We start from the raw sequence: 25,948 nt of genomic DNA, 5'->3' as shown, positions 1-25,948 counted from the left end.
ACAAGGAGACACAATAGAAACAAACAGATTTCTAATCATTTAAATCTATAGCGATGCAAATCCTAATTTTTTGGAAAAAAATGCACTCTTAATTTTGCTGCGTTATTTTTAAGCTAATGCTGGGTAAATGTTACACAAAACACATGTTGTGTTGTTGTTAACTCAACCATGAGTTGAAACAACCCACCATTGCATTATAACAACCCAGCATAGGTTTATTTAATAACCCAACATGTGTTCTGTCTGATATTTACCCAGCATTGGTCAACGAAAGACACGCCTTAACGCGAGGCTCAGCAGGCGGCTAAACCTGCCATGAATGCAGTTGCTGTGATCGACCCCTGACTGTCTGTTTGATCTCATGATCAAATTAAGGCAGAAAAATGTCTTACCCTTATTTGCTGGAGTTTGCCGTTTCCTGTGATGTCACACTCTTCTGTTCTTGTTCTAGCTGCAGAAGATTGTATGCACTGCACTGGAGAAGACTACAGAGGCAAGATCTCCATCACTGAGAGTGGATACACCTGCCAACGCTGGGACTCTCAGACACCACACAAACATGAATTTGTCCTTTCAATGTGGGAAATTACCACTTATTCACTTCCTGTAATTTTCATGAAAATTGTTCACTTAGTTCAAGTGAAAATGTGTGTTTTTGTAGTTTACCTGTAAAACATTTGGAGGAGAACTACTGCAGGAACCCTAATGGATCGCCCAGGCCCTGGTGCTTTACAACAAATCCATCCAAAAGCTGGGAATACTGCTCTATTCCTCAATGCTGTAAGCTTCATTCCTGTCTGAAAATCAAAGTGTCAAATAATTGGTTCACCAATTATTGGTCATCTTTGTCTTGTAGCAACTACACCACCAACAATTGTACCAGAGCTCACCTGCACTACTGGAGATGGAGGCTCCTACAGGGGCACAATTTCTGTGACTAAAACAGGAAAAACCTGCCAGAAATGGACATCGCAAAAACCTCACGAGCATTCCAGAACTCCAGAGAAATACCCATGCAAGTAAGCATCAATGCAACAGTTTGCAGGTGCTGAGGTAGATATTTAAAGGAGCGGTGAATCAAATACTCAATTTTAACTTGATACTTTGTTATATAAGAGGTCATCATAGTTAAATGAACATCCTGCAAGTTTCAGAACTGAAAACGTCCGTGCTACTGAAATATAACAGTTTTTGGCACCAAGCCAGTTTTACAACCAAGTGTGGAATTCGGAGAAATATGACGTCAAAGTAGAATTGAAGCACCTCCCCATAGCCAAATACAATGACCACTTTTGTAGCCCCACCCACAGCTTCGTGTGACACACGTGTGTCTCAATCAGTAAACATGTCTTTAAAGATTGCCAAATGTAACCAAAATGACTTTTAAATACATTTTTTCTGATAGACTTTTATTTTGACTCGGTGACCTGTTATGATAGAGTAACCATGGTAACGAAGTCTTGGGTTGTGGAAGAACCGCGTGGGAACAACACAGAAGCTGAATACTTTAATTCGGAGGCTCGGAAAATAACATTAGGAATGCGTGGATAGGTTGTTTTGAAGAGTTCCAGCTCGCGTGGGGAGTGTTTGATTACCTTGTGTACTGTGCGGATTCACTTGTAAAGAAGCAAGTCGATGCTGGATTTGCAGAGAGACTGTGATTAAAAGCACCACTAATATTGGATCTGACGAAAATGACACAGCAAGTAAGACATTTTACTTTATTTAAGTTACTGCGTTTCACTATTGCTTTGTTAGAAGAGATCGCTTGATATGTCCTGTTGTAACATCCGTGTCTAAACACGTGTGTTTGACTGTTTTAATTTACTAAAAACATTAAACGATTAATAAAGGTGCAACACTTAACAATACGATTGTAATTTAACGGTAGAAATATGCAAAGTTAGTGATAAGGAAGGACTTATCAGCCGCAATTTAGATTCTGATGCCCGCTTACTGTTGTATACGGTAATTTAGGCAAGTTGCGTTTGAACGGTCAAACACTCAACAAAGCTTTTATATCATATAACTGTGGTATGTAACGTTACGTGTATCTAAGAGAAACCTCACAAGCACAATAGAAATATACAAAGTTATTGATAAGAGCTTATCAGCCGCAGTTTATAATCTGATGCGCGCTTACTGTGTTGTTTACGGTACTTTAGTCACGTCGAGTTTAAAGTTTTGTTTATACTTTACTATACGTATTGTCATTTATGTGTATCATCTTTAGCACCCAGAATCTTTTGTGGCTCAAACATATATGTGTTCGGCTGCTATTTTCACACATTAATGTTTTTATAACATTTCCCCACATGTAATGACGGAGAATGAAGCCTTCCAATCATAGCAGTGGGTGTTTACGTCCAGGTCTTCAATGCGGCTCGCCCCTTCAAACGAACCATTTCTCCAGACAGCCGCTAATCCATGTTACAAAATAGCCTATTACTTGTTGTTTTTGATGTTTTTGAATGTAAAAACCACGCGAACATCATAAGTAGACCTCAGACAACAGTATAAAACGATAAAATCGACAAATTCACAGCCCCTTTAATTTGTATTTTAGAAATTCAGATCAGGTTGACCACCTCTATCAAGCTCTCCTACCATAAAACACAACAATTCCTTTAATGTCGAGAAACATTCAATTCCAGAGGTCTTGAAGAGAACTACTGCAGGAATCCTGATAATGCGCAAGCGCCCTGGTGTTACACCACAGACCCTGAAACCCTCTGGGAAGAATGCAATGTGCCCAATTGTGAAGATCCATCCAAAACTGGTCTGTACTGAAGTAGTCATTACATGGCTCCAACTTATTACATAAAATGTAGATTCAGTTATGCTAAATATGTTGTAAACTTTGTAGCCAGCCAACGCAAATGACATAAGTAAGGTTTAAGAATTCATTGATGACAATTACATAGTTGAGAGCAATCAGAAAAATGTTGAAATACATTTAAGGTACATTCACATGTGGCGTAAGCATTAATGCTTCTCATTTACTTTGAATGGGTGACGCCATGCGTTGCCGAACTGAATTGTTGATCCCTCGGCGCCGGGTCACTGCCGTTGTTTGTTCCATTTCTTAACTTTTTAAGCGCCAACGTGTGCATCTTGGCCACGCTTCAGACACGTCTTCCAACAAGATTTAACACTTACGTCCCATGTGAATTTACCGTTACATAGACATTAAGATCTATAGAAACATTTGTGTTGAAATCTTAAAAAACAAGACATAAAATCACCATCTTTATGTAATGAGATTTGTTTTCTTTGATGTCATACTTCTTAATTGCATCGAAAGATTGTATGCACTGCACTGGAGAAGACTACAGAGGCAAGATCTCCACCACTGAGAGTGGATACACCTGTCAACGCTGGGACTCTCAGACACCACACAAACATGAATTTGTCCTTTCAATGTGAGAAATTACCACTTTTTCACTTACTGTAATTTAATGAGAAATTGTTTACTTAGTTCAAGTAAACAAAATGTATGTTTTTGTAGTTTACCTGTAAAACATTTGGAGGAGAACTACTGCAGGAACCCTAATGGATCCCCCAGGCCCTGGTGCTATACAACAAATCCGTCCAAAAGCTGGGAATACTGCTCTATTCCTCAATGCAGTAAGCTTCACTCCTGTCTGAAAATCAGAGTGTCAAATAATTGGTTCACCAATTATTGGTCATCTTTGTCTTGTAGCAACTACACCACCAACAATTGTACCTGAGCTCACCTGCACTACTGGAGATGGAGGCTCCTACAGGGGCAAAATTTCTGTGACTAAAACAGGAAAAACCTGCCAGAAATGGACATCGCAAACACCTCATGAGCATTCCAGAACTCCAGAGAAATACCCATGCAAGTAAGTATCAATGCAACAGTTTGAAGGTGCGGAGGTAGATATTTAATTTGTATTTTAGAAATTCAGATCATATTGACCACCTATATCAAGCTCTCCTACCATTAAACAAAGCAATTCTTTTAATGTCGAGAAACATTCAATTCCAGAGGTCTTGAAGAGAACTTCTGCAGGAATCCTGATAATGCGAAAGCGCCCTGGTGTTACACCACAGACCCTGAAACCCTCTGGGAACACTGCAATGTGCCCAATTGTGAAGATCCATCTAGACCTGGTCTGTACTGAAGTAGTCATAACATGGCTCCAACTTATTACATAAAATGTAGATTCAGTTATGCTAAATATGTTGTAAACTTTGTAGCCAGCCAACGCGATTGACATAAGTAAGGTTTAAGAATTCATTGATGACAATTAAATAGTTGAGAGTAATCCGAAATTTTTTTGAAATACAGTTACGGTACATTCACATGGGTCATAAGCGTTAATGCTTCTCATTTACTTTGAATGGGTGACGCCATGCGTTGCCGAACTAAATTGTGGATCCCTCGGCGCCGGGTCACTGCCGTTGTTTGTTACATTTCTTAACTTTTCAAGCGCCAACATGTGCATCTTTGCCACGCTTCAGACACGTCTTCCAACAAGATTTAACACTTACGTCCCATGTGAATTTACTAATACAGAGACGTTAAGATCTATAGAATCATTTGTGTTGAAATCTTAAAAAAAAACAAGACATAAAAATCACCAACTTTATGTAATGAGATTTGTTTCCTGTGATGTCATACTTTTGAATTGCATCGAAAGATTGTATGCACTGCACTGGAGAAGACTACAGAGGCAAGATCAACATCACTAAGAGTGGATACACCTGCCAACGCTGGGACTCTCAGACACCACACAGCCATGATTTTGTCCTTTCAATGTGAGAAATTACCACTTCTTCACTTACTGTAATTTTCATGAGAAATTGTTCACTAGTTCAAGTAAACAAAATGTATGTTTTTGTAGTTTACCTGTAAAACATTTGGAGGAGAACTACTGCAGGAACCCTGATGGACAGCCCAGGCCCTGGTGCTATACAACAAATACAACCAAACGCTGGGAATACTGCTCTATTCCTCAATGCTGTAAGCTTCAGTCCTGTCTGAAAATCATTGTGTCAAATAATCGGTTCAACAGTTATTGGTCATCTTTGTCTTGTAGCAACTACACCACCAACAATTAAACCAGAGCTCACCTGTACTACTGGAGATGGAGGCTCCTACAGGGGCACAATTTCTTTGACTAAAACAGGAAAAACCTGCCAGAAATGGACATCTCAAACACGTCACGAGCATTCCAGAACTCCAGAGAACTACCTATGCAAGTAAGCATCAATGCAACAGTTTAAATAAACCGGTGCTGAGGGAGATTAAAGTATTTCAAGAAATTCTGTCATTATTTACTTCCTTACATTGTTGGGAATATTGATATTTTTAGTTGAACACAAAAGACATTTTAATAACACAATATTCCCAGAGACCATCTCTATCAGACTCTTTTCCTAAAACGTAAAAATGTGGTTGCAGGAGGACATGAAACCAGATGAGAATAAATTATTTTCAGTTTCGTGTAAACTCTTTCATTAATATTATGAATCATTCAATTCCAGAGGTCTTGATGAGAATTACTGCAGGAATCCTGATAATGAGAAAGCGCCCTGGTGTTACACCACAGACCCTAAAACCCGCTGGGAATACTGCAATGTGCCCAGTTGTGAAGTTTAACCTCAGTCTGGTCTGTATTGAATGAGCCATTACATGAATAAAACCTAATGTAAAAAATTTATTTTTATGTGGAACTGGTAAAATATGTAACATGCATTAAGATGATCATATAGCTCTGTAAGATACATAAGAGGCACATTTCCATTAAAAGGTCTAAAATGTGGACAATCGGCAATAAAACCTAAACATTGCTTTGGAGAGCGAGTTGTTGGGGGATGCGTTTCCAAACCAAACTCCTGGCCGTGGCAGATCAGTACTAGAATCAGGTACACAAACTTCCCTTTTGTGCGTTTGTAACGTGGGCTGCTTACACAAAGCGAGAGTGAGACAAATCCATGTGCAGGAGGTTTATTATAAAAATGAAAATTCACACAGGCAGGCGAACAAATCCAAATAGGGCCATCCAAATATACAGGCAAGAGGTCAAAACCATGAACCTGAAAACAGAACCAGGAAACAAGATACAGAACGCTCGGTAATGCAGCTAAACACATAAAATACTTTGCAGTGATATGTACCAGTGAACCAGATTTATACTCAACAAACAGGAAGTACAAGGGGAAGTGTGACATGACCAGATACAAAATACTGAAGACTGAAAACAGAACATGATGTCAAAATAAAAGACCTGACAACAAAACAAACAAAACAAAAGACAAAACCCTTACAGCATTACTGTTTATGTACCGGTGATCTGACCCTTACCTACAAAATAAAATGACCACATAGGTTTTTTTGTGCACAACGTACAGTTGCGTTTTTAAGTTACAACATAAAAACGTCAGCATCGTATCATGTGACATTAAATGGCATGTGAGAGTCACCACCAAGCAAAATGCGGTGAAAGTCAATGGGTACCATTAACTGTGTTCTTACCATCATTTATAAAAATATCTTCTTTTGTGTCTGACAGAATAAATGAGGGTGAGTAAATTAATGAACAGAATATTTGTTTTTGGGTTAACTATTCCTAAAGGCTTACTTTTTATCTGTGTACAGCACATGGGATTGAACACAATTTTTTTACATGACACAAAATGTAATAAAAAAAAATTTTAAATCGTATTTCAGCCTAAATGGTCGCATGATGGAGTATAGTTTGGAGCATAAGCATCATTGGTTCTAGATCAGTGGTTTTCAAACCCTGGGTCGCGACCCTCTGGTGGGTCGCGGAAATTAAAAACTGGGTCGCCACTCGCCAGAAAGATTTCAAAAAAATGTTACTAAAATAATTTATTTATTTTATTATAAAAACTATAATAATTATAACACACTTGAATAAAAGCACAGTAAAATATCTTTTAAATACACTAAATAAAAAAATACTCCACCACTGTGTCACATGACCCACGTGCGTGCGCAGCTTACTGTATTAAATTCATAGACAGCAGATTAAATTGCGCACGGGGTCACAGCCATTTTTTAAATGATGCAAGGGGAAATAAAAACTCCTAAATAAAAATAAAAATGTGTTTGGTCTGATTTAACAAAATATATATTTTTAATGTATTTGATTGGTTTGTCGAAATTGAGCGCGGAAATGTTTAGTTGTTTGCTAAGCAAAGCGCCACCGTTACGACACGGTTGAGTTTTGCAGTAAGACTGACACGTTATGGTTCTGCTGTTATCTTTGAACTATTTTCGCTGCTGAAACCACAAAAACAGTCAACATTGCGTCTAAAATGTAAGTGGCTTAATATTAATTACTTGTTTAGTGAACTGTCATGAAATCTGTCACATTTTCAACCGTGATGTGATGCTGCTTAACTGTATCATGTTATTAAAAACTTCACATTTTTACCGCAGTATGTTTAACCCACTTTGTCAGTGTTTACTCACTTTTGTGTTTGATGCACTTATTTGTTTAACTTAGCGTTATTACATTATGCACTTTCGGTTGTCATTGAGACTAAAGGATGCAGAATCATTAGCGTGTTTTGGTGATTGTTATTGGCGTTTTAATCTAACGTTACTTGTCCCTGATAAGCGGACAAGCATTGATGTCGAGCCCTGCGACGTGTTTTTAGACTGCGTCAGTATAAGCTAGGTCCAATCTTTAAGACTCCTCCGTTGTGTTGCGTATGTCAGTTCTTCCTCGTTTTTTGCCCATTTTCATAATTAATGATATTATGAATTGCAGTGAGGTTCATCTCATTTGTGCCCCCTGAAAAAATGAAATGCCCATCCGTGAATTTGTGTCTGGCGTCGGGTCTGCTCATTAGGTAATACATACAGATGCGCGCGTGCACGTTTCACCGGGCTCACTCCACTATGACGGCTTTCGGCCCCGCCCTGCTTCATGCTACTAAGAGGGGGGTAGAGTGTGGGTCGCATAATTTTTATTTTTTTAAATTAGGGTCGCTCCTAAAAAAGTTTGAAAACCACTGTTCTAGATTGTTTAATTAAAATAATTACTCTTCTAAAAAATGTCTGAATTTTTACATGTTTTAATCAATTGCTTGGAATATGTAAGCACAGCAAACACATTCACATTTGGACCTTCAAAAGTCATCATTGTGGTGGAACTCTAAATGATTCAAAGTGGGTCGTAACTGCAGCTCATTGCATTGATTGGTAAGTGGCTGTTTATCATTATGATTATTTTCCCATTTGAAGGAATTAAAAAGCAAAGTTTTTAAAGAACTGAAAGGGTTAAAGGTATAGACCAGCAATGCTGCTTTCAAAGCAAATTATTAAAATGTATACCTCCAATCACGCAGGCCTCAGACGCCATCCGTTTACAAGATCGTCCTTGGAATCCATACAGAAAACGCAAATGAACCCACCAAACAGGAACGAGATGTTTCTAAGATTGTTATGGGACCATCTGAAGCTGACATTGCTCTTCTCAAGTTAAAAAAGTCTGTCCACATTTGATGTCTGAAACCGTAGTGTGTCCTAAATGCAATTTATGGACCTGCATAATAAAAGTCTAAGCTGTATTTAGAACATAACCTTATTTTTAATTACAGCAAAAAGACATTAACGATAAGGTTTCACTTGCTTGTCTACCAGAGAAGGACTACATTGTACCAGGGGGTTCAAAATGCTTTGTAACAGGTTGGGGAGACACACAGGGTAGGACACGTTTAGAAAAACAATTCTTTATCAAACAAATTTCCTTTTTAAAATAGACTTAAGAGCAATCAAAATGATAAATTCTCATCACTGACTTACCTTGTCTTTACAATAAGGCATGTTTCAAGTCAAGTTGAAGACTAAGGGCGCACTCACACTATCCAAACCAAACCGCGCTCGGGCGCGTTTGACCCCCAAAGCCTGGTTTGTTTGACTAGTGTGATCGCTCTGTTCCGTGCCCAGGCGCGGGTTGTTTAATCGCGCCGCGGCCGGGTTGCAAAGGTGGGCCGGAGCGCGGTTCACTTGGGCTCAGGCGCGGAAGGCTGTGGTGTGAGAGCAATCGCGCCTGAGTGCGATTCAAAAGGTGAAGACGTCAGTTGCGCGACCACTCACGTTCATCTGCCTCCGTAAAAACCTTTTGCTGCGAGCAGCGGGGTTACATGAATGTCCGAGCTGCACACGTGACAGATCAACTAAGCAATATGATGACATGTGAGAGGGCTGTCTGTAATCGCGCACCAAACGACTCCGGATAAAAAACACAGACTTATCATTACGGTGGGTTCCAGTGTTAAGAGAGAGCTTTACTTCCTGCTTTTTTCAAAACAATCACATATTAATGACGAAAGCGCGCCCGGACTCGGATCGATAAAAAGTACAGTGTGAGTGCGTGCACCTGGGGGAGTAGAGAGGGGTGACAATCGTGCTGGGGCTTGATTTGGATAATGTGAGTGCGCCCTAAGGTTCTCAACATTTTAAAAGAAATTACAAAACAAAAAATGTGACTACTTCCAGACACTGTAAGAAGTAAATGCTGCTCTACCTAAAAAATTGGTAACACCTAAAATATTCAAACATTTTCAACTTCCTTTTTTTCACTTTAAGTGAAAAGTTTAAGGGGAAAAAATGTAAAACTTGTAAGGGCTTACCAACTGTAGTAATTTTCAAAAGTTTACAGTGTACTATTAAATATAGACACAAACTCAGAAAATCCCGCACAATATCTTCTTGCAAAAACGTATCAAAATATCTTAATTAGCAACGTTTCGATCGTATGATCTTCATCAGGCATCAACACACTTTTCAACTCCATTGTATTAAAATGTTCACATGACCAATCACAATGAAGAAACATCATTGACCAATCAAAATGAGTGAACACATAATTAACAACACATCACATAATTAAGACCACAATCAAATCTTAACATAGAAAAGGTTATAACATCATATTGAATAATGCTTCATCATTCATACCCATACCCATCATTCATAACATCACATCCTCTAGGTCAGTGTTTCTCAACCCTGGGCCTCAAGGACCCCTTTCCAGAAAGTTTTAGATGTCTCCTTATTTAAAACACCTGAACCAACTCATCAGCCTCCTTCCAGAATGTCTCCCTATCAAGCTAATAATTTAAATCAGGTGTGTTAATTAGGGAGACATCTAAAACATTCAGGAAGGGGGTCTTTGAGGACCAGGGTTAAGAAACACTGCTCTAGGTGACACAAAGTTTTCAAGTTTTTCCCACATAACCCAAACCACAAGGACACTGAATCAAATAAACAACATGTGTAGATACACAAGTAATCAAAGAGTTAATATTACATTTCTTTCTCGTTCTGGGATGACAAAAGAATGATACTTTAATTGTATTATTGCACCAAGCACAATTCCCACACTGATAATTTCCATTTTATAATGTACTCAATAATCTCTGAGATGAACTGGAAGAACAACTCTGATACCAGGCATGTAGTACATGATCTTTTACATTTTTAGCCCGTTTAATAAAATCAATGGAACAAGTTGACAGGATCAGGATCAGATGACAAAACATGCCAATGCTTTTTAAAAATCAATCCAATCAGATTTGATTTAGAGGAATAAGTCGTAATCAATGTAAAAGAATGTTTCTTTACTTTTTTTGTGCCTGATAAAGATCATATGATCGAAACGTCGCTAATAAAGAGATTTTGGGTAACACTTTATCTTACGGTGTCTTTGTTACACATGTTACATGTTATTATTATAGTAATAACAGTTAATTATGCATAATTACATGCAATTAACCCTAAACCAAACCCTAATCCTAACCCCAACCCTATAGTAAGTACATGTTATTAATGATTATTACTTAGTACTTAAATGTATAATTACACTGTAACAGTGATACCGTAAAATAAAGTGTGACCAGATTTTGATACCTTTTTGCAAGAAGATACTGTGCAGGATCTGAGTTTGTGTCTATATTTGGACTTCATTGTCTTCTCCTACACACCTAATAATTACCTACAGGTGTGCGACATTGATTTGTACAACAAAAAATGCCTTAGAAAATTTAGCTTGACAGCTGTGGTCCCCATTTACATACTATAAAGAAGAAAATATAATCCTGAACATTCTGATATTAAAAACTGTGTTTAACATGAGAACTATATTGGAAGAGCATTTAAATACCATATTTATTTGTATTTTTGTTTGATTTACTTGGATGATTTTATAGTTATAGTTTTCTGTTTCTTCAGGAACTGGTGGAGAGGGTTACTTGAAAGAAGCTGGTTTGCCAGTAATTGAAAATACAATTTGCAACAGTTCACCATTTTTGGATGGCCGTGTAAAGGAACATGAGATGTGTGCAGGAAACATAGAAGGTGGAGCGGACAGTTGTCAGGTTAGAAAACATGCACAGCAAGCCAGAAATTCTCTTAAATCCCACAAATGTTGATATTTTGAATATGCATTTTGTTTCCACACATTTAGGGTGACAGCGGTGGGCCTCTCGTCTGCCAAGCACAGAACAATTTTTTTCTTCATGGTGTGACATCATGGGGGATTGGTTGTGCTAAAGCAAAGAAACCTGGAGTCTATGCCCGCGTCTCTAAGTTTGTTGACTGGATTGAACAAAGCATGAAAGAAAACTAAAAAAAAAGTTACATCTTAAACAAAAATATGATATGGATGCCATAGTTAAAATTCCTGATAAAAAAAAATGTGGACAATGTTCTCTGCTCACAGCCTGTAATACATTTCTGATATGCAACTGCCAGATCTGTCACCAGTGAATGTTGTGTTTTACTAAACTAAAAACACACAAAGACCAGTAAAATCTACACAACAGAAGCGCCAGTCAAAGATGCTCTTGATCTGTTATGGGTTCCTCTATTCATTGAATGGTCCTGCATTGATCCACTTTTTTGTCTCTGAAACTTTTCGGAGTGTGTCCCCCTTGTTTAGGATGCACCCCTCATGCCCCCCTAAAGAAAATTTATGACAAACTTAGAATTTGAATTAAACAAAACATTAAATTATACAATGCAGTGCTGCTGGTGGCTATATTTCTTGAGGTTTGATTACACAGAATTTATAATAAATTAATGTATTTTTTTAAATGTCCTAAAACTATTCACGAGCCCACCCACAAATTTGAGAACCACTGCAGTAGCGACACTTAAACACAGAAGCAGCATTTGGTTACTTTGGTCAACGAACCGCACTTTCTCAGTTTTGCAAGACTTAAACGTCCATGAAGTTTATTTTTCTTTTACTATTGCTTTGAAAACATTACTGAATGACACAGTAACTGAGGGTTCAGAACACATTGATGGATGAACATTAAATGACTTGAACCATGTGTTAGTGGTTGACTGAAAAACCTCCTTACTCAATCTGTTTGTGTAAACTAAACTTCAACATGAAGGTTCAAATAGCAGGTATTTGATTTACATTTGGCCATTTACATAATATCAGCAGTAGGATGGTTACTCATTGAGTTGAGGACTTGCTTTGAAAAAAGCTGCATAAAAATGTAGCGATTCAGCGGGAGGAGGGGAATAACGTTATTTAAAACATTATGAACCTCAGACCGAAACATTACGTTTATTTAAGGGAATTTAGGGGAATTCCCAGATTTAACTCAAAGGAAAATAACTGTAATTACTTATACAAATTAATAAGATTAATACAGTTTTGTACCTTTATTTCTGACAGTGTATGGGTTAAAAAAATGTTGGGTCACTTTGAGTGACTTTGATGGAGAATGATGACAGTCCTGTATTTGGCTAAAGCCTTGAAATAAACTAATCTGGAGGCTAGATTCAATAAGTCTACATACTGGTTTGATAACTTTCCCAAACCTGGTGGTATAATGATCATCTGTATTTAAAACTGCTACAGGTTTCTCCCCATATGGTACACTGGAAGAAACATAAGTTTGGGAAATCCTTGCTAAACTTTAGGTTGCTAGATTTTTGAGGAAGAGTGCTTAAAAAAGGTAATACACAGAAGTAAACTTGTGAAACATCCAGAAACCTTACGTAGGTGGATGTATATTCATGAATATCAGTCATGTGACCTTTTGCGTCATCTGCTCTTTTTCTGCCATTTTGAGTATCTATCGAGTACCAGTAGGCTACTGACAAGCATTAGCTGCTACGATTTACAAATTTCTTATCTTTAACTGTCTATCAGTAGCAGAGTGGCCATCGGGAGAGTCAGGACATTTCCTGGTGGGCCAGCAGTATTTTGAGGCTGAGAGGGCCAGTCTGTTAATAGGCTATACATTGTGTACCTGATGTGCAGCCGCTTCCCGATGACCAATTGTGCAGCCTCTTTGCTAAACACAGTATATAAAAGTGCTCAACCCGTTCGGCAGGTCCAACCATGTCTGGGATTTTTAAAATATAGGGGGATCAGTGAATGGCATGCCCAAATGGCATAGCCTGTCGGCATTTGATGTAAAAGGCCGCCGAATGCTTGTTTATTGCAGTACATATGCGGTCGGATTCGTCACACGGATAGACTATTTGATAGACCAGTAGTAAGTGTGGATTAAAGAGGTTTAAATCTCTAGCCTGGTGGTCAGGACATGAATGGATCAAATCAACACATTTGCAAATGTTTATCTCCATATGGCTATCATAAATAAAAATTAGAACGGGTAACTTTGCAGTATCACATTATATATTTCCTACTATGTGATTTCCATATTATAGACGAGAGTATTCAACTGCGTGGCAATAAATATCCTTACAACATGATTATTTTATAACTTTGACAAAAATTATTTTCAAAAGAACTGTATTCTTACAGTTATTCAAAGATACACACATTATTCTGCATATGACGGCAATGAACGTCTCATGTGGCAATAAATATCCTATAACTTAACATAACAGCATAATGAAATGAATAAACAGAAGCAGGACTGGCATGTAAATTGTATTATTAAAACAGCAATATTACTGAAATAAACTCTGAGGTAAATGCACCAAACACGTTAAAATAAATAAGAAATAACAGTGGAAAAACATTATTATCTCTCAAAAAATATATATTTAAAGGAAAAATTCTTACAGTTATTCAAAGATGCACACATTATTCCATACTACTCCCATTTATGAGCACGTTCATCTCTGGCCTCGCTCTGTTATGTAATAGCTCATTAACAGGTACGGATATCCATCTTTCAAACAGGTATCATTTTGTATGTTACTCATTTTGGAAAATTAGCTATAATTTAATGATTTGATTATTATTATGAAAATTTTTTTTGGGGGGGCAGATTGATTACAATTTGTATTACCCTAGTTCCTTTCAGTCGGTCACTATGACGTCACGTCGTGACCGACGAATTGGGAACTCGCTTAGAGAGACCAATCTGCTTCGTACTCTACTAAAACGCCAATGAACTTGGCATTGAGATATTTGCATAATGCTGGCGCCGCCCCGCCAGGTGCGTATATAAGCCACAGGTGCAAATATGGAAATTAGCTTTTTCGCTTCGAAAGCCGGCATTATCTGCTACTGAGAAGCTACTCTCTGCTCTTCTGGGAACAGTTGCTGAAGTTGATTGACAAGCAGTACTGACACAGCGGACGCTCGCAGTATTCCACTGCTCTGCATATTTTTTGTTTTGAGTTTAGTGTGTGCGTTGCCTCTCCCTGTGCGCATCATCAGCTGAGCACCTAAGAGTGATTTCCCTAAAGAGTGATACGTGAGAGCTCTGTGTCTTTTTAAAGACAGCCACTCTCTCGTATATTCGGAGATCAGCGTCCTTTTCAGGATAGCTTTTCCTCCGTGCGATCTTGGATGCGAGAAGTACAGGGATTCCAGTGACGGTCACGAGCGCTGTCTTCGTGCTTTGGCATCGAGCACTCCGAGGCTGCGTTCGTGGAGATCTTTTGCTCTCTCTGTGAGAGCATAACCCTCTTGGATTGCGAAGACGACTGTTGTTTCTACGGGAACGACGTCCGCGCCTTTGCAGTGCTGAATGCCGCCATGGTGCGGCTGTCAAGCACTCGCAGGACGCTCTTCGCATCACTACGCTGAGTAGGATGGAGGATGCGTCCTTCACCTACCGGCCTTCTCATCCTCAGCCGGTTGAGGTCCTCACCTCCTGTGCCTGCCTTTCCCGACGGCACGAAGAGCTGACGTGATTTGCGGCCGTCTCGGCGTTCAGCTTTTACCCCTCACCTCCCTCACCAATGGAGCCGCTATAAGGACGGGGATCCCTTCAGTAGAGCGGGGGGTTGCGATGCAGCTGCGTTCCTGGAGGGACCACCCAACCCTTCCCTCCCGTGTTTGTATACACAGTCGTCTGGTTACGGGCGCTGCCCATCAGGCATGCGGCGACGCGGCTTCAGCCCTGCACGCAATAACGTTGCTGCAGCGACTTTAGAGATTTACAAGGGAGGCTGCGACCTTTAGTCGCGCGATGTCCACCACAGTGGTTCAAGATCGCCACCTTTGGCTGTGTCTGGCTTACATGACGGACGCAGACGAGAACAACTTCCTGGGACATGTGGAGTCATATTGTGTGTGTGGCTTCCACATGTTCCCAGTGTCTTGTCGCTGTCATGGTCTTGCCAGACCTTTGTGTAGATTCAGGTCTTATTTCAGAGGGCAAGATTATGGCAGCATTGTGTTCTGTGTGGGAACACGTGGTTCACATTATGTATTTGTGTCACGTGTTCCCAGTGTCTTGTCACTTTCACCCTACTCCCTTATGTACTCGTGTCTTACGTAATTAATTATGTTCACCTGTTCCCCATTGATGTCGTGTCTTTATTATGCCCTCTCGTTCTCTGTCGTGTGCGCGTTCGTTCGTCTTAATTCAGTGTGTGTGTTGTCCCGTCTTCCGGAGCACCTGAATTATATCTCTGAGTCTGTTTTGTTATTTTTGTATCCAGTGTGTATTCCCCAGTTCTGTGTTCCATCACTACGGTTTCTTTATCCTTTGTTTTACCCCCTCGTGGGTTTTTGTGTTTATTTAATAAATCCTCAGTTTTATGTTTCACATCATCTGCGTTTGGGTTCTCCCTTATTCCTGTCGTGACAATAATAGCTCGTTCTTGGCAGACGTGCGCGAACACAGAGATTTAATGCTTCAGCATCTCGCTCGTTTAAGTCATCAGGTCAACTGGGAAAAGAGCAACTTTGCCCCGTGCAGAGGATCCTTTTTCTCAGTATGGAAATAGACTCAATCGACTAATTGGCGTGTTTTACAAGAGCGCGCAACCAGTCAGTTCTGACTTGCCTCGGTTTAATTCGAGGAAAGTATGCCGTCCCTCTGAAACAATTTCAGAAGCTCCTGGTCATATGGCAGCAGCTCTGTGACACTGCTCGAGCTGCTTGAGTCTCGAGGAGAGTGTGGCGCACCGGCATACACCGTGTAAACATTACACCTGCGTGTCATTTCAATTTTACCCTGTAGCAGACCCAGCATTTCTGATAGCAAGATATGCCCTGAGGGGTCTCCTGGCATTCTGTAGCATGCGATGCCCTCAGCACGGGATGATCCGCCACGTATGACGGGCTTGCAGTCTCAGGAGTGTGCATAGCACCCCAACTGCCGCGAGCGGTGCGCTGTATATCTGGGACTGGTACGCTCCGCTATGGAGATGCGAGGGAAGGATGTATTAGCCGACACCGACAACATTGCGACTGTTGCGTTATTTACCGTTAAGGCGGTTTTGCGCTCTCGTCACCTGTCGCATCTTGCTCGTCATCTCCTCCTTTGGAGTCAGAAGCATCTGAGGTCCCTTCGTGCCATTTACATCCCGGGTACGCTCAATACAACGGCAGACGCGCTTCCCGAGCTGCGCGCCCCGGCCAATGGTGACTACACCCCCAGACGGTCCAGCTAATTTGGAAGAAGTTCGGTCGTGCATAGATAGATCTGTTTGCGTCGCCGGACGATACCCACTGTCGCCTATTTTATTCACTAACCGAGGGCAGCCTCGGCGTGGATGTGTTGGCACACAGCTGGCCGCGGGGGATGCGCAAGTACGCATTCCTTCCAGTGAGCTTAATCGCACAGACACTGTGCAAAGTCAGGCAGGACGAGGATAGCCCTTTATTAATCGTCCGTACTGGACGACCAGGAATTGGTTTTCATAGTTAATGCTCCTCGACTTTCTTTCTCAAGGAAGGGGCACATTTGGCACTCGCGCCCCGACCTGTGGGATCTCCATGTATGGTCGTTGAGCACGCGCAAGGTTTAGGTGATTTATCGCAGCCGGTATCTAACACCATTGACGCGGTTCGAGCACCGTCCACAAGATGGGCTCACGCACTTAATGAAACCTTTTTCGTCACCTGGTGCTCTTCGCAACGCGAGGACCCCAGAGAATGCCCATTAACATTGTGCTTTTATATCTTCAACATAGGTTAGATGGTAGGCTGTCCCTCCGCCATTAAAGTTGATATCGCAGCTATTTCTGCTCATCACTCACTTATCAACGGCAGATCAGTGGCCAGCATGATTTGATTATTAGATTTTAAGAGGCGCTCGCAGGCTAAACCCCTCGCGCCCTCCCTCTATTCCTCCTGAGACCTGTACATGGTGCTGAAGCCCTACAGGTCCCCTGTTCGAGCCTTTGCAGTCTGTGAGTCTGAAGTTTTTGTCAATGAAAACTCTGACCCTGCTAGCATTGGTCTCCGTGAAGAGAGTAAGGAATTTACATGCATTCTCTGTTGACGATTCGTGCCTTCAGTTTGGTCCTGCTGTCTCACTGAGACCCAGACCAGGCTACGTGCCCAAAGTTCCCACCACTCCCTTCAGAGATCAGGTGGTGAGCTTGCAAGCGCTGCCCCCAGAGGAGGCAGACCCAACCATGGCTTTATTATGTCCCGTACGAGCGTTACGCCTCTACGTGGATCGCACACAAAGCCTCAGGACTTCAGATCAGCTCTTTGTTTGTTACGGTGGTCAGCAGAGAGGGAAAGCTGTCACTAAGCAGAGGATGTCTCATAGGATAGTTGATACTATCGCCCTTGCTTAGACAAGGAATGCCCTGCAGATTATATTTAATTTGAGAGCTCACTCTACTAGAAGTGTTGCCTCATCTTGGGCACTCGCTCGTGGTTCCTCGCTAACAGACATCTGCAGAGCTGCTGGTTTGGCGACACCTAATACGTTCATTAGATTTTACAGTGTTCGTGTCGAGTCTGTCTCCTCTCGTGTTCTTTCCTCGTTAGGGGAAGCACAGAGAACAGGCTCGCAGGTCGGCTTGCAGCCTCCGACTGCTGCTCCAAACTGAGCTCAGTATGGAAGGCCATCAAGGCAAAAACGCGTAATAATTTGTTTTGCCTTCCTCCGCTGCCTTGGCAGCCTGATGTTGCGGAGCATCCGCTGCAATCCTCTGACTAGCTGCATCCTCGCGAACCTGTGTTTGGCTCGGGCATCCACATTGCGTCCCACCGGGTTCCTTTGTGAGTATTTTTCCGTGGGGTTAATCCTACTAGCCCACGTTTCCCTCAGCAGAGCACTGCTTTGCTTACAAAGCCACGGCTGTCATTTATACCTCAACTACGGTTGACTTTCGCCCACCAATAGCCCTTAACGGGGTGGTGGCTTCCGCAGCGTCCCTATACCGCCCAGATAGGGCGCTTCCCAGTCGCTGGCACTACTGTGGGGTTAAAGGAACATCTAGTGCCCGGCCTTCTGCCTTAAAACCTAATTCTCCTTATCCTTAAGTGGAACCGGAGGGCTTTACGCAGACACTGGAAGAGGTCAGCCCTCAGTGGCGTTTTGGTAGGGATTCCCAATTCGTCGGTCACGACGTGACGTCGTAGTGACCGACTGAAAGGGAACGTCTCGGTTACGTATGTAACCCTCGTTCCCTGAAGGAAGGGAACGGAGACGTCACGTCCCGTCGCCACAGGGCTGCTCCCCGCTGTTTATCGGCCGGTCACACTTTCCGGCTTTCTCAGCGAAATTAAGCTAATTTCCATATTTGCACCTGTGGCTTATATACGCACCTGGCGGGGCGGCGCCAGCATTATGCAAATATCTCAATGCCAAGTTCATTGGTGTTTTAGTAGAGTACGAAGCAGATTGGTCTCTCTAAGCGAGTTCCCAATTCGTCGGTCACGATGTGACGTCTCCGTTCCCTTCCTTCAGGGAACGAGGGTTACATACTTAACCGAGACGTTTTACTTCAAAAATGAGACCTTTTTTTTTTTACCACGGAGGGCCGGTGGTATACGAAATACGAAGTGGTCCCACTCCACCCCTGCTGTCTATGATTTGTACGAAAACAGTAAATGGCTACAAAAGACAACATTTCGCACCTTGACTGTCAAAATATATCTTTGTTAGGGTGTGATCCCTACTCGATCTCCGATGAGTTCTTCCAGCTGCTGTCCGCTGCTACTGAACTACCACTATTTTTACAATACTAAGCAGGCTCGACACAACATGATACTTTGCTCAAAGTATCACCTGGATCTCTACACATGAACGCAAGCATTGAGAACATTGTTTGTGTACACAGAGTTTACTAAAAAGAAAGGTTTTGAACAACTGACTTTGGCTGTTTTGTCCACCTGCCTTCTTTGCCAGACAGAAAGATTCGATCTCCAAATGTGAATGAATAAATCTTATATGAGGCTTCTTTTTCAAATAGAAGGTCAATATTGTTTTTCACTTGCGACAAAACAACGAATTATCCGTGCATTTATATGGAACTATGCTTTACTCTCCTTCCTTCTTACGTTGCATTTGGAGATCGATACATTGTGACTGGCAAGATGGCGGCGAGCGAACACCAAAGCAGCTAAAGTCAATTGTTCAAAAACCTTTCTTTTTAGTAAACTCTATCCACAAACAAGGTTCTCAATGCTTGAGTTCATGTGTGGAAACACAGGTGATACTTCGAGCAAAGTATCATGTTGTGTTCAGCCTTCTTAGTGTTGTAAAAATAGCAATTTTGATGCTCATAACATAAACCCCATTCACACAGACCTTTGGTCCCAGAAAATACCCGTTAAATTGCCAGACAAGCGTCTGTGTGAACAAAAACTCGTCCCGTAAATCTTCTGAGATCGTTGCCAGAAAGAGGACCTAGTCAGATACACGGAAAACCCTCTGTGTGAACAAGAAGCCGAAACAATGCCGTAATGGGCGTGTCGTAGTGAGGACGCGCGCATCATCACAACAAAAGTTATGCTTCAGCTCTTTAAAATGAGAGATTTACATGTATATCAACATTCACAACGAGAAATGTCGCAAACTAGATTGAAGCAGTTATCAGGAAATGATAAATGAGACGCATAAACAATGGCAACATGACGTTGGTTCAACTTTTTAATATGAGGGATTTACATTCAATACAACATTCACAACGAGAAATGTCAGCAAACTGGACTGAAGCAGATATCAGGTAAGTAAGCTCGTCACTTACTAGGCAGAAGTGGAGTTCATTCAGCAAGATAAAAGAATATCGTGTCACACGCTCATTTGAGCTAAAATGAACGAAAATGCCTGCGCTCATCCCAACAAGATATATGGTTCAGCTCCTCAAAACGGGGGTTTTAAATGCATATAAACAATCACGATGAGAAATGTCTCAAAACTGGATTAAAGCAGAGATCAGGAGCTCGTGAAATATCCACTCTGAACCTGAGATCAGTCACCAGCATAGAACTGTGCGTTCACGCGCTCCTTTATAGTCTTATCATAAACAAAAATGCACGCGAGTGGTTTCTGGACAGAGGAATTATAAATAATATGCAAACTTCAGACGCTGCATAGAAGAAGGGCAGGACTTTCAACAGGTCACATGTCTTTCCGGGACTTTGCAGATGCCGGCAAATCATGGCAGTGTAAATGAACAAAAAAATCAAACGATCCCGGAAAAAGCCAGGATGCATTTTCTGTGTATTTTCCGGAATGTCTGTGTGAAAAGGGCTATATTGAAGGCATAGTTCTTTTGCAACCACTTCAGGTACTCAAAATGGCAGAAGACAAGTTTGAGATGTGAGTGACGTCAGCTGATATTTTCAGGAATCTTCACAGCTTGTTGTGAGGAGTGGTGGCTGTGAGGTGTGAAGGGCTTTTTATATGTTTTATATGTACCCACAAGTAGAGGTCCTGTCTCTGTTTTCAGAGCTGAGGGGGGGCTTGAATTAACCGTCTCTTCAAGACAGCACATATTTTTGTACATAAAAACTGTATAAAGCACCACATATTTAAAAGTGTGTTTACTAAACACGTTTATTATTAATATAATTTAATTTTAATGTATCTTTTTAAGAAACGTGACATCATTCAAAATAACTGAAATTCAATAGACACAATTACCATTTTAATGTGTGAAAATTATGTCTGTGACTTTTCATGTTTAATGTCAAGAGGAATGCAACAAATGTTATTTCAGAATATATATTTCAGACACTCTGAACATGGACATCCTGACATGGGGCAGTCATTAAATATTGCATACGTCCTATACAAGAAGCATTTTAAATAAGAGCTGGGTATTTTGTTTCAAAAACATCATGCAACACGTTTTTTGCTAGCTAGAATGTTGATAAATTCAGTACCATATTAAGTCAATGTAATGTAAAGCTGCTTGTTTTTGCTGATGTCTCATGATTTGAAATTCACTGTTTCTGTTGTTATTTTAATTCTGCCCTAACATTTCATTAAATCTTTTAAAAGTGAAGCACCAAAATGAATAGACAGGCCCATAATCTAAAAGACAGTCTTTCATGTGTGAATGCAAAAACATGTTAGGTGATACAGACTGACAAACTTAGAGTAAAAATATATGCAGATAGCTGTCAGCTACTGTATCTTTAGTCTATCTGTGGATATCGTGTATTTTTACTTAAACATAAACTAATGCTGAGTTTAAGGGATAGTTTAAATGGTAAATGGTAAATGGACTGCATTTATATAGCGCTTTTAACAGACCTAAGGCCATCCAAAGCGCTGTACATGTTGCCTCACATTCACCCATTCACTCACACATTCATACACCGACGGCGGTGTCAGCCATGCAAGGCGCCATCCAGCTCGTCGGGAGCAGCTGGGGTTAGGTGCCTTGCTCAAGGACACCTCGACACTTGGTCCAGTGGAGCCGGGGATCGAACCACCAACCTTCCGGTTTGTAGACAACCTACATGAACCACTGAGCCACTGCCGCCATTTACTTTAAAATGAAAATTTTGTCATTTGTCATTTACTCATCCTCATGTTGTTCTAAACCTGTCTGACTTTCTTTTTTCTGATGATCACAAAATAAGATCTTTTGAGAAATGATGGTAAACACACAGCAGATAGTGGCCATTGACTTTCGTTAAACGCCATTAAATTCCATCATATTTTTTTATTCCTGCTATGGAAGTCAATGGTCACTAAGTACATGACAAACATATATGACCAGATCAATGCCCTTGACAGGATAATGATTGATAGATGACTACACTGTATGTTTGTTGTACTCATGTTTAAAAGAGTCAGAACCTTAGACTCAGTGCTCAGTTTGCTCATCAAAGCACCTAAATGGAGGTTCAAAAAGCAGCTGTTTTATTTGGTCTTCTCCTCTTCTCAGGTAAGCCAATGAACTTTTATCCTGCTGTATATTAAATAAACACACTTTCGCTTATCTTAATGTCTTTGAAACTTATGTTATCTGGATGTGATCAATATGATGAATTCTGTAACCTCTAGTTCTCTTTAGGGAGTTCGTTGAAAGTGAAAATACAGTGAGATGTTTATTTTTAAGATGGCCATGTGCAAAATTAAAACAAATGTGCTCATACTTTATCCTATCATAGTCTTCTGATTGTGGAAGTTTTGTTGATGTCAATTTGTCTGGTTTACTTCTGTGTATCCAGCACTGTAGACAAGAAAATTGTACAAACAGGCAATTATTTTATTTAATCAGGAAGGTCCCATTGAGATACAACATCCCTGCTACAGGGGAGTCCTGGTTAAGATACACAGCACAAGATAAAAATTACAAAGAGGCACACGACAACACACAGTAAAAAACGAACACAGATTTCTAATGAAATCTATAGCAATAAAAATCATAATCAGTTCTTAATTTTTAATAAAGCAATAGATGCACTTAAAATTTTGCTGCATTATTTTTAACCTAATATTGGGTAAATATTGAACAGAACCACAGTGTCAAAAGTATTTACATTCATTACTCAGTTGAAGTATCAATTCAAGCTTTTTACTAAAAAACAACAACAACAACCAAATCAAACACAATTATAGTATGTGTGAGAATACAACTTTATTAAAATGCAATTGTTATTATTATAATTGTATTTTCACAGCAACTCAAACTACATTAAGGGGCTGGATACACGAAAACTTTTAAACTCGGCTGAAAACGCCTTGAGGACGCCGAAAGCCAGCTGTTTTTCAGCTGAGCGCTTTGGTAGCTCTGATACTTGAGCTGTGAGCCGGTTGGTTGCTGTGGTAATGTCCCGCCCCCCCTCCATTGTGATTGGATGGCCGTGTGAGAACTGACATTGACGAGTGGAGCTTTTCACTCAAGGTTGAATTTCTTTTAACTCTCGACGTCAGCGTCAGCGCAAAAAAAAACGTCTGGCTTTGAAAAACGCAGAGCTTCCATTGAAAACAATTGAAAACATGCGCCGGCCGCGGGCGTAAAAGCGTTGGTGTGCACGCCCCCTTATACAAATAAGACATTATATACTATAGCCTATATTTGTCAGAATCCTTGTTTGTATTTAGATCTAGTTTAGCATGGCAGGGTTCTGACAGTACATATGTTCTATGTGGGAGATGCGTGGTTTTAGTATTGGTTTATTCTGACCACGCATTTCCCGGGTCTCGTCACTTTTCCCCCGATCCTTCACTTGTAATGATTTCCAGGTGTATGTAATTTACTTTGTCCCGATTTATTGTCCTTGTTTTTGCTGTTCTGGGCACGTTCGTCTTGTCACATATCCTGTTGGTTTCTTTGTGAGTATTTATTAATATCTTAGTCTTAGTCTGTTTCATGTTTTGGAAAAGCTTATTGTTACTTTTGTTAAGTTTAGTGTCAGTTTAGTGTCGTGTTTCCCTGTCTTGTTTTGCCCCCTCGTGGGTTTGGTTTTTCTGTTTTACCTCGTCTGTTTAATAAAGTCCTTTGTTGTTAACGTCCGCATTTGGGTCCGTGTCTTGTCTCAAAAACCCTGACAGAACGAACGTGCCAGAACTGAACCCAGCGGACTATGGGAGAAGACCCAGAGTGGTGGAATGGTCTTATCGCTGATTCGCGTTCTGGAATTGGGATGTTTCCTTCCCAGACGGGGCGTAGTCTGCAGGACTGTGCCTAGAAGGTTTTGGACAGAAGGGCTTTCTTCTCTGACCGTATGGTCAACAGGTACCTTCTGGCCGGTCTCGATAACCCTCCTCCTATCTCGGAACGAGCTGGTCTCATCTCCTTACCGTTTTGGGAACTGGTGGACCGTCTCGGCCGACAGCAAGGGCCCCGGGATGAGAGTTTGACGGTTGGTCCACAGTCATTCTCTCCAAGGGGTCTCATCATGGGATCGATAAGGCTGGGGAGTTTGGTTCCCGCCTCTCCGACTCCGAGGGGCTCTCTCACACCTCTGTCACCCACACCTACTCCTGTTCTTCCTTCCACACTTCCCGTACCCAAGAACCGGAAGAAGAGGAGGGAAGAAGTGGTGGCGTCTCCGCCACAACCTTCATCTGTGCAGCCACAGCAGCCTGCGCATCCGGCGCAGCCTCCAGCGTGTCCAGAGCCGCCGACGCAGCCACCAGCGCGTCCAGAGCCGCCAGCGCGTCCATAGGCGCCGACGCAGCCGCGTGCGCGTCCATAGCCGCCGACGCAGTGCGTGCGCGTCCATAGCCGCCGACGCAGCCGCGTGCGCGTCCAGAGCAACCCCAAAACAGGGGACCACTCAGCACTTAATGAAGCCTGCCCCCAGGGTTATGTCTATATGGAAAAAGCACACAGCTTTGGACCACCGTGGGGGTGGTTTGGCTGTCATCCATCAGGATGAAATGAACTTCTCTCCTCTGTCACTGCCTTATCTTATCTCAATGGAATGCTTAGCCTTCAAATGTAAACCTCCATACTCTATGACAGTGCTTCTTATATAACATCTCCCCAAACCACACTCCTCATTTCTCCCTGAAATACATAACTCACATCACTGTGTTTCATGTCAACCAGAATTGTTATTCTTGATGATTTTCATATCCATACTAAGAAACCCTCCTGTCATCTTGCAACAGAGTTCATGTGTCTAATTGATGGTCTTGGTCTTCAGCTCAGCATGTGAAGGCTCTTATGCACACAAAGGGCCACACCTTATATCTTGTCATTACTGATGCGGCCTGAAATGGAGGGGTTCGTGGTAATGTTAAGTTTGGATTGTGAAACACAGTAGGCAGTCTGCCAGAACTGAATGAGATGATCTGATGGTTCTTAATTGAAGAGAAGCACTTAATGGGTCTGATTGATGTTTGCTTTACTTCAGACTTTTAAGTTATACATATGTTGTATGTGTGTGGTCTCTGAAAAGAATTAAAGAATAAACTTAGTAAGATAAATATACAAATGTTCCATAATAAACATTAAACTAGATAACACACAATATAAATGTAATAGAAACACTAAATACTAAAGCATGGGTGCTTATGCTTGAATGTCCACAAGAGGGCGACATTAATCCGTGAATACAGCATGAAGTCAGCTTAACTAGTCTGGACATATACTAATGATTGCAACGTGCATATTAAGATTCATTGTATAACATGCATCCATCATAATACTAAATTACAATAATAACGTCTCGGTTACGGATGTAAACCTCGTTCCCTGAAGGAGGGAACGGAGACGTCACATCGTGACCGACGAATTGGGAACTCGCTTAGAGGACCAATCTGCTTCGAATACTACTAAAACGCCAATGAACTTGGCATTGAGATATTTGCATAATGCTGGCGCCGCCCC

General features: G+C 41.1%; 1 protein-coding gene and 1 long non-coding RNA gene across 4 annotated transcripts in view; both read left to right on the top strand.

Annotated features, from left to right (window-relative positions):
* The window catches only part of LOC135738295 (apolipoprotein(a)-like), a 166,139-nt gene that overhangs the window by 34,012 nt on the left and 106,179 nt on the right, over nucleotides 1–25,948 (top strand). For all 3 annotated transcript variants that reach the window (XM_073811349.1, XM_073811348.1, XM_073811350.1), the window contains 7 exons: nucleotides 857–1,019; nucleotides 2,655–2,779; nucleotides 3,305–3,422; nucleotides 3,509–3,627; nucleotides 3,704–3,866; nucleotides 4,013–4,137; nucleotides 4,668–4,785. In XM_073811349.1, the coding sequence (XP_073667450.1) occupies nucleotides 857–1,019; nucleotides 2,655–2,779; nucleotides 3,305–3,422; nucleotides 3,509–3,627; nucleotides 3,704–3,866; nucleotides 4,013–4,137; nucleotides 4,668–4,785 (931 nt within the window). The remainder of the gene's footprint in view (nucleotides 1–856; nucleotides 1,020–2,654; nucleotides 2,780–3,304; nucleotides 3,423–3,508; nucleotides 3,628–3,703; nucleotides 3,867–4,012; nucleotides 4,138–4,667; nucleotides 4,786–25,948) is intronic.
* On the top strand, nucleotides 8,497–12,342 carry LOC135738301 (uncharacterized). Its single transcript, XR_010528676.2, has 3 exons — nucleotides 8,497–8,707; nucleotides 11,237–11,382; nucleotides 11,472–12,342. It is a non-coding gene; the product is annotated as an uncharacterized lncRNA (long non-coding RNA).

Source organism: Paramisgurnus dabryanus, chromosome 12 (genome assembly GCF_030506205.2).
Source record: "Paramisgurnus dabryanus chromosome 12, PD_genome_1.1, whole genome shotgun sequence".
NCBI classification, from domain to species: domain Eukaryota; kingdom Metazoa; phylum Chordata; class Actinopteri; order Cypriniformes; family Cobitidae; genus Paramisgurnus; species Paramisgurnus dabryanus.
This window is presented reverse-complemented; position numbering and strand designations above follow the sequence as displayed.